This window comes from Acanthaster planci, linkage group LG03 (assembly GCF_054643075.1).
Source record: "Acanthaster planci isolate LZ-2023a linkage group LG03, COTS_SCS, whole genome shotgun sequence".
Lineage (NCBI taxonomy): Eukaryota > Metazoa > Echinodermata > Asteroidea > Valvatida > Acanthasteridae > Acanthaster > Acanthaster planci.
Window position 1 is genome coordinate 25,983,773 of NC_141779.1, and position 9,299 is coordinate 25,993,071.

General features: G+C 40.2%; 2 protein-coding genes across 6 annotated transcripts in view; one reads left to right on the top strand and one right to left on the bottom strand.

The window, feature by feature from the left end:
* Window positions 1-3,600: 3,600 nt before the first annotated feature.
* Window positions 3,601-7,853, bottom strand: LOC110981103 (uncharacterized). The gene is made up of 4 exons (XM_022238338.2): window positions 7,286-7,853; window positions 6,800-7,056; window positions 5,468-5,692; window positions 3,601-4,972 (listed from the first exon to the last, which is right to left on the bottom strand). Exons 2-4 carry the CDS (start codon window positions 7,044-7,046, stop codon window positions 4,032-4,034), a joined length of 1,413 nt encoding a protein of 470 aa, XP_022094030.1. The 5' UTR covers window positions 7,047-7,056; window positions 7,286-7,853; the 3' UTR covers window positions 3,601-4,031.
* A 940-nt stretch (window positions 7,854-8,793) lies between these two features.
* LOC110990467 (uncharacterized) overlaps window positions 8,794-9,299 on the top strand; it is a 23,543-nt gene continuing 23,037 nt past the window's right edge. For all 5 annotated transcript variants that reach the window (XR_015424768.1, XM_087134503.1, XM_087134506.1 and 2 more), the window contains exon 1: window positions 8,794-8,951. The gene's annotated coding sequence lies outside the window, so the exon portion shown is untranslated. The remainder of the gene's footprint in view (window positions 8,952-9,299) is intronic.

Consider the following 9,299-nt stretch of genomic DNA (forward strand, 5'->3'; position numbering starts at 1 on the left):
GCTGCAATAAATACGTGGCCGTTTACTATATCGTGCAAGATATGGGGCGGAGAGAACCCCCCACACTTGGTGTTGGTCATTGTTTGATCGGAATCTCAGGGATTTTTTTACAGACTTCTGGGGATGTGTTAGGTAACAATAGTCTAGAGTTTGTATAGGGATTGGACATGGCGGGGGTACCCATCGGCCATATCGTGCACGGTATCCCGTTTACAGGAAAGTCTTTCACACGACTATTGAGACGGCTAATTAGGCGTAACTCTCTGCTTGCAGCAATCAGCTCTACCCGTGTAGCATTCCGTGGCCCGCATAGGAGGATTTTACAAGGAATGGTCCACTCTTCCACCTTCCAGGAGGTTTGGAAAAACTATTTCTAACTGAAACCACCCCAAGAAACACTCTTGTTGGAATTTTTCTTTATTTTCTTCAAGTTATGTTGTTGAAAGGTAACCCGTGCACTGGTAAAAACGAATTTAGTTTATCAACGAATTTAATATTTATATTAGCATTCCCAGGCCCCCCTGTTCATGCACGTTTGCTTTTGCTTCATGTACATGTACTTACGTGAAAAGGGGATTGCACACGTATAATACTGCGAAGATTTAAGTACCTGTAGTCATTGGTTTCTAGATTTAGATGGGCTGGCCCGGGTGCCGGTTTTTCCCCCATGATACTCGCCTTGAGCGTATAAACGTTTAATTAAATAGATCATGAAAAATACTAGCAGGATAATACATGGAGTACGCAGTTTTTCAAGTATATCCGATAGACTTCTCCCTGGGAGAGCAGTTTATATAGCTCAGAGCAGGTTAAGATGTCACTTTTGTAAACCGAAGATCAGTAGCAAGATTTTGATTTTGATATGCTTGTCCTTGTTGAAAGTGACAACAAAAAGTCATGTTAATGAGGGAAGATTGCCTTTTGTCATGCACTTCCAAGTTATGCAATAATCCGGTTTAAATGTGTTGACTTGTCCCGAGGTAGGCCAGTGCAGTGTGATAAATGTTCGAAGCAGGACAGCAAGTCTTCAACATGGTGCAACTTACCAAAGAGCAAAGAGTGTTTGTCGTGACGAAATTTCTTGAAAACAAGGGCTTTCAAGCCACTCAAGCTGCATTTACGGAAGCCTTCCCTGATAGGGATCCACCGGCAAAGTCGACCATCTGGGAAAATGTGCGCAAATACCGAGAACATGGGACAAGTCTTAATTTGAATAAGGGTCATTCGGGAAGGAGGCGCACAGTGCGAACTCCTGAAAACGTTGCTGCAGTTCGACAGCAACTTGTCGAACAGCCAAGGGGAACCAGTTGCAGGAGTAATGGACTTGGACACGCTGAAGGTGTCGGTGCATAATTAACTGTGAATTACGTAATGTGTAAATAATGGGTGTGCCCCTCTTATCCAGGACAAGCATGACAGAGGACAACCTCATTCACTGGTTTGTCCAAAATGCTCGGATGCCCCATTTTCAAGACAATGATGTTCAGTCATGCATGACAGGATGGATACCATCAAGGTATAGAGGGATCCCAATACGACGCTTTTAGCGTCGATCTGCGCATTTCCGCGATTGAAAACGAGGCTGTATGTGTTAGCTTCAATTCTTAATACGATCAGACGATGGGAAGTAAGGAGTCAAGACACAAATTACATAAAGGTATGTTAAATTAAGACTTTCCAGGCATCAACTTTTAATGGAAGAGTCTTTCAGGATGACTCAACACGTAAAATCAAAAGAAAAATAACGGCAATTTACCGCGAGCTAACGTACCTGCGATGCTCGTGTATCTTGTGCAGTGGGCGTGGTTTAAACTGAAGTGGCTCCACACTTACGAACCGGATACTGCATGTAATGTGTCGACTCCGCGGGTGCGCTCGACACAGAGAGCCTCGCTTTCGATGCGGATATGCGCAGATGGAGCTAATGAATACTACTTGTACTTTTCGGAGATCCTTATACAGTATAATCATATCTCATAGTTTGGACATATTAACCCCTTTCCTCAGGGTTTGGTTTTTTTTTCTGGGACACCCTATACAATGATTAAATGGAAAAGATTACATTCTGATGTGCATTCACGCGTACATATCACTCCATACCTTCAGGGGCTCCTGTCCTGCGATACGTTGCCATCTTCTCTTTTTGGTCCATATATTTTCTTCCGCGTGAAAACGTGTAACTTTAATGTTCAATTTCAGATTAGGTTGTCTTAGGAATGATTTTTGCTATAATTGAAGGTAAAGAATCAGAACTGGGGAAGAGACTTCCTTCCACCGTTTCTGAGTTTTAAATTAACAAACCTAGACATGCAATTACAGGTACATGTATTTGTTTTTGTGTGCTTTTGAAACGATAGTTCATTTGAGTGTGTAAGTTTGAGTGTACATCTATGTTTAGGGCCTGTGCATGGAAATTTAAAAAAATCAACCAGAAACTGACAAAGAGTTATACTGCTTTGTCGTTTTTTTCCCAACCTGGAAAAATCTACGGAAAATGGTTGCAATTTAACCATAACGTACAGTTGAGATAAAAACATTCATTCGAAAACCATGTTAAATTTTTAACGCTAACGATTAATGACATGCAAGAATTTAATAATGTACTTATTTCGTGCGAACACAAAGGCAAACAGTAGTGAACGATGCGATCTCGCTTCTGATTATCGTAAAATTCGTACTTCTTTGTCAAGTCAAAGCGATTGAGAAAACCGTATCTGTTTAAGGAACATTAATTCTAGCATATGCTAATTCTGTAATAACCCTCTATCCTTTACCTTTGCCTCTTATTTTAAATCTATACTTGGACTGTTCACGCTTATGCACTATCAGATCCTGCTGTCATCTTTATGTTCGTAAACGAAAGTTCATATTTGGCCCAAAGCGAGCACATACAGGTACAATTTGGTGACGCCAGATCAAAGTGTTCGTGTTGCAACTTACAAAAGTTGAACATACTTTAATTTAAGCAAACTTCACTGCAAACCTTTTGAGACCATTTGAAGCAAGACTGGGGTGGAGAGCAGCCCCACCTTTGTGTTGGTCATTGTTTGAAATGAATAGTTTTTAGACATAAGGGGGTTGTGTTTTGGAATATGGTGACTTGTGGAGACTCAGGAGAATGGGTTAAATAGGTCTCCACGCACAGTATCTAAAGGTGTCTAGGTCTCCACAAGGATTTCACGAAACTAAATTTGTAAATCGCTCAAAAAGGACAAATTTTTAATGTGTAACAATTGTGCAAATTAAAGTGTTTCACATAAGGGACATTCGGTCAAAAACCTCAGCCTAGGAGAGTGATTCATGTTGAAATTGGAGCATTTTGAAAACGTTGTTTCACACGCGACCAAATTAGTACTGGAGAACAAAGCCATGTCTCCACAAGGATACAAATTTCGGAATAGTAGTTAGGTAACAACAGTCTGTACTATGTATAGGGATAAGACATGTAGGGGGGCACCCCTCCATCCCATATCTTGCTGGGTATATTCGGGCCATCCAAACTGTTTCGCTTTCATATTCGCCTGAAGTATAAACTGGTCTTCAGGTCAATACATCATTGCCCAAACCAACAGCACATTAAATAGGTTATAATACAAAAAATCATTTGAAATGGGTTTTTATTCGTATTACTTGTTGGTCGCATTTATACATTTATTGCTCATACGGTTTCCAAGAGGTCAAACAAGGTCACTGGGACTACTTAAGAGGCTGCTGGTTTAAACGTCATTTGTGGAGTTGCGTAATGAATGCTGCGTAATTAACGACCTCTTTTATAGGCAGTTTGTGTGAAAGTAAGAAAGATGCGCTGTTAGTACGGAATCGAAAGATGCATCCTTCCAGGACCTTTTATGTACTGAAATGTTATTTACTGGTTGAAAGAATATAAATTAAGAAATAGAAAAATGCGATTAAATGTACTTTACACCATTGGTAACATTATAAAAACGGGACTGACGAATAATCCTCATACATTCGCATGAGCGCGTGTACAGTGTATCTCACTTGAAGATAAGTTTCAGTGCATTTTTTGTTTAATGTGAGCTATCATAATGAACAGCCGTTTGTCTTGCATACTTGTCATAAATGTCTGGCAACTTGATGTCGTCTTTATCATTTGAAGTTTCAAATTCATCTTGTGCTATTTTAAGCCTGGATTTGCCAGTTCTAGAAATTTTCATTTTCGTTTTCTTTCTTTTCACCCTGCCCACTGAGTTGTTGCTTTGTTCTTTAGGCTGGTGCCGCAATGTGTGAATTTTACTTGCCACTTGGACAAGGTTCGAGCTTTTATGAGCTGTTACAAGACTAGATTTGATGATGGGATTACTGCTAATGTTATCACATCCTTTGATGCCATTAATACCAAGTGCACTTTCTCTTGGAGGTGGACAAGGAGTCTCGTATCCAAAATTGTCATTGGAGTTTTCCTGTTCGTTGTCGGAGTACAAGTAGTAGTTATCATCTTCACTTTCTTTGGTTGAACTAATCGTTGATTCGTGCCTGCTTTTTCCACGGACCTCACCCATGTCTGACTTATGTTTCTTTTGAATCACAGGACCTTTAATTTGGTTGGTGTTAAGTTCTGTTCTGAAGGATTTTCCCATTTTGGGAATGATATTTGACCTTTTGTCGGACTTCACAGAATTTAACTTAAGAATGTGTTTAATGTGAGTATTCCCTTCGGTTGATGCGTTTTTGTGGTCTTTTTTAGTATCCTCATCTTGTCTCGCTGTGTGTCCATTTACAGAGTCGATGTTACCATTATAAACATCATCGTCGTGACAGATTCGCTGGGGCGCGTTTGGGCGCTGCATGATTTTGATATTTTCTTTCATCTTGGCACTTAGTTCATTCAGCTTTCGTCTCATCTCATTCACATCCACTTGATTGAGGCGTCTCCGCGGCTTGAGATCCTCACGGAACTTTAAAAGTTCGTTGGCGAGTTCCAGTCGCTTGACATCCTCATCCAGATTAACTGCACAAAAAAGGACATCAACATGTATATTATGCCTTACCTTTAGCCTTTTTAAACATTTCAAGTTCGAAAACCTTCTTACAATATCGATCGAAATTTGATTGAGTGGTACATACAGATTTAAGCTACAGCAATACAATATCATGTCGTAGGCTTGTATGAAAGATCAGGGGATGCAAGTGCAATTACATGTAGGCCTACTGCTGTGGAGGCATGAATGATTATAGACAGAACACACACTGTCGACATGGGCGTTGCGGGGGGAGGGGCAAGGAGTGGGGCGCTTGAAAACTGCAAAGGGAAAATTCAGGAAAAGGCAAAAGAAATGTTACTGCTGATGAGTGCTTCCCGCCTCCACCAGGAAAAATCCTGGGGGCACCAGTACTAAAATGTTGACAAAGCCGTTTGGTCTTAATTAAATTCAGCAGGCTTCAATATACATTCATGAATATACACACTGGAAAACGAGGTCTTCTTTTTTTACGAATGTTTTACCTTGATACTGGTTCTTGATGTCCACCCCTTTTCCTTTATAGTCGTGTTGTCTGTCTGCCCTGAATTCTAAGACAAGTTGGTATAGGTCAGGTCTGGCAATGTAATAGAGTAGTGTCTGCAGAAAATAGAGACTATTCTCTGCCAACAGTCGCTGGTTCTCAAGTAAGGCGAAGAGATGTCTTGCACTGGTAACGTCGTCTACAATCTGCGGTGGCCGAACGTGATCTGGTTTGGGTAAGAGAATAAAGACTACAGTGAACTCTTTGGAACATTGTGGGAAATACGAAAAGCCAACGGTTGTCCCTCTCTCCAACACATAAGTATTCTTCGAATCTACACTGTTCAAAAAGTCTGTTCAACAGCAGTAGATTCTATTGTTAATTGGCATTACAGAAGTTGCTGTTTTGGGACAGCACATTCTACTGTCAAATCACAGTTCAGTTTTGATGTAAATTTATCCTTTTTCCATCTCCGTGTCTCTTTTTATTTTATTAGTTCAATCTGGAGTGTTGTAATCTGTTTTCTTTTGCAAATAACACACACAGACGGGAGCTTTGTTGAATGGATTAATATTGAAATCGTAGAATATAACCCTGGTGCTTCGTATTCCGGTTGATGGTTTGATCGAGAAACATGATGAAACTGAAGCTGAATATGATCCGTGACCATCCTTTTACCTAGGCCTATTATATGAACGAAATGCCGACTTCGTAGCACCCACCGCAGCCCCCTTCCGATAAATTCCATATTTTCTTCACATACGTTTTCTTGTGTAGTGTGGAACTTGCTGCCGCACTGTCATGACTGTTTTTCTTGTATACAAACGTCTAGTATAAGCCTTTACTGATCTCGTGATAATTTATTACAAGAAAATTATTGCTTTAACATAATGTGTGCATTCTGTTAGGAATTGAAAGCACGAACATGAACTACAACCTTTTTGGTGAGGTTGGTGGATAAGGATTTTATTTATGGACGAAAACAAAAATGAACAGTTGTTTATAACAGTTTTTTGCTGCCCTGGTAGCTGTAAACACTCGTGTACATATTTGATATTCTGTCTTCCCTTATGCACATGGTGTACACAATAAGTAATGTACGTCTCGAGACATGTCTCAAGATCAATTTTATATTGTCTTTGTATGTGGTTTCAAGGTCTCAGCTATGGAGACTCGGTATTGTTGGTCTCAAGCTGTTCTGAACTACAACACTAATGTTAGCCTCCCTCCATGAGTACTGACCCCTAAGCCTCTCTGCTTTCACTGAAAAAAAATATAATGGATATTACACAAATGTCGGCTGGACTTTTGATTAAACTACCAGTGGTCCTACCTCGGCATAAGAACTTCATGTCTGCAACATTTCCCAGAGTTAAGTTGCTTGATAATGCCATCACCATCTTTCTGTATCTTGAATGTTTTCTGCCTCCAGCAAGCCCCCTCGGCTTTTGACAAGCTCTCTCCTCCGATGGTAATGGTTGACGAGTAACCCCAGTGGTTAATTTTAGTGGAGGAAGAAAATGTAGTGGCTTTGACGGCCTGAAGTAACGACCACGGTGAAAGTACCGAATTTGAGGCATATTATCAATTCTGCAACAAAGCATGCAGGGATACAAGTAGATGGGACGGTTGGGAAGGGTTGATGTACGATACTTTGTGGTTAATGTAGCATTCTCTTGTTCTTGTAACGGAGGGCAAACTTGTCATCATTTATTCAGCGCTCATGCTCACCTTGGGTGTTCATGAGCTGAATAATGGTCAATATTTGAAACAGCCAATAAATTCGAAGATATCAGTCGGTATCTCAGATATGACTTACCCCGTTGATGTTTTTTTCGGCTGGCAGCACTCACTGTGACCACTATAAACTGAGTGGGCATTGTCAGTTCAGAAATGTCTCATTTTCAATGAGTTCGATTTCTTGTTCTTTCCTATGTACGCTGGACACATGAGTGAGCCGAACTACGTGATGCCACTTGTTAGAAGGGCTGATAAGCAAAATTAGCAACATAGTCTATAGTACGTGGCAGCCACAAACGTAACGTTCAACCTTATGTTTCAAATACTTTGTCCTGTATGCTGAGACAATCCTGCCTTGCCTGCCAGAGTCATCTCCATGAAATAGCAACAAACAACCCACATGCGCCGGCCTGTAGAATTTGTCAGATCAATGGTTGCAATTAGTGTCATCTACCATAGAATGCTGTCGTTTATTACCCGCGTCCATGCAGCAGTTGACAGTGATCAAACAATATTCTGAGGCATTTATCAAGTATATTTCTTCATGACGTTTACACTGCACCGGAGCGCAAGTGGCGGGTAATGGGTGCATAGTTTGCACCCCAATGCCCCCACACAGACGGCATGAGCCTGTTGGTTACTAAGTCTACGTAACCTTCCTTGCAGCATGGACGAGTCTTTTGTTATCGTTGAGTATGCTGGTAATAGGATTGTTCCATTTTCATTACAGAGGTGTCTATCGTTTCTACTCCAAGAACCTGAGTGTTCCATGGGATTACAGATAGGAATCCATGCAAGAATAAGCATCCAAAGGATGAAAAAGAAACTTTAATCATTTGAAGGACAACTTTGTGTCCATAAACCATTATACATGTAAATTATCCTGTACATTATCCATAGAATTTTGGGGTGCATTTGTATCAGGAGAAAATGCAATAAGATGATGAAACCGGATGAAACAGTGTAAATGACAGTAACTCCTGATGAATCAATTAGGTCTGCCGTATATATTTAACAAAAAAAAAATTAAAACGAGTGTTGGGCATTTTGGTCAGTCAGTTTGGTCAATCATTTTCTGCCACCATGTCGATCGCCACCACTTCACTGGGAGTACTCGAGTCTTTATTCTTGAAAATTCCAGTAGAAAGTCATTTAAAGTTACTGGAACAAAAAAATGGGTGACCACATTATTTTTTACAATAAATAAAATCAAAGTCATTGTATTTGTTCTTTCTCAACTCCCCCTTTCATTCTCAAAGCTTATGTATTCTTTCATAAGCTTGATGGATTGGCCGTTTGGTTCTGTTTGTTCAATCCAACCCTTGTCCTAAATTCGTTTTCCCACTGCACGCACTGCTTTTGTTGATATTTACTGCCGTTTCATAGCAACCAATAATTGATTGATCTGTGCGATATTGATAGAATATTGAATATTTTACAAGATTTACCATTAATCTTGGTTTTCGAAGCTAAAAATGTCAATATTCGAGTATATTGAAATTAGTGTTGAGTATTGACGTAACAAAAATCCTAGAAAGAGAACATTAAAAAATAAAGCAAAGAGTTAGTTGAACGAGCCTGTAAAGAATAAGGGTCATACGTGCCTGAACAGCAAAATCGTGCTAACGCTAGCACCCTATCCCGCGCATCAGCAAACGCGAGACATGCGGGAGAACCCAAACCTACATGTAGTATTTATGCTGAAATACACGCAGGCCTATGTTTAGTTTCTGAGCTGAGAGGAGGTAATAAAGCTATATTTTTTGGTTTTGAGTTCATAATAGATACATCGTCATTAGGGAGGGAGTTCCATACAGGGACGTTACACCCCCTCCTCCCTAACCACTTCGCCCCACTTAGTTTTAACATGGAGGAAGGACCCGTTTGATTGGTTTAGATTTAGTCTGAGGGGAATGGTATAGGGGACCCCAGTTTTTTGACATTTGAATCTTGCAAACCTGGTAAGTCCTGCTCCCCCCCAAAAAAGAAAGGCAACACTCTCTTTATTGCGCTGACCCTATTTTTGGAAATTTAAAAAGTGACCTTTTACTTCCATTAATTCATTTCACTCAAAATACATGTACTGTGTACTT

Coding starts and splice junctions, on each gene's coding strand:
- LOC110981103 (XM_022238338.2), bottom strand. CDS start 7,046: ATGCCTCAAATTCGGTACTTTCACCGTGGTCGTTACTTCAGGCCGTCA. Junction 5,693..6,799: donor CATGAAGTTCTTATGCCGAG/GTAGGACCACTG, acceptor TACCCAAACCAG/ATCACGTTCGGCCACCGCAG. Junction 4,973..5,467: donor CATCAAGAACCAGTATCAAG/GTAAAACATTCG, acceptor TTTTTTGTGCAG/TTAATCTGGATGAGGATGTC.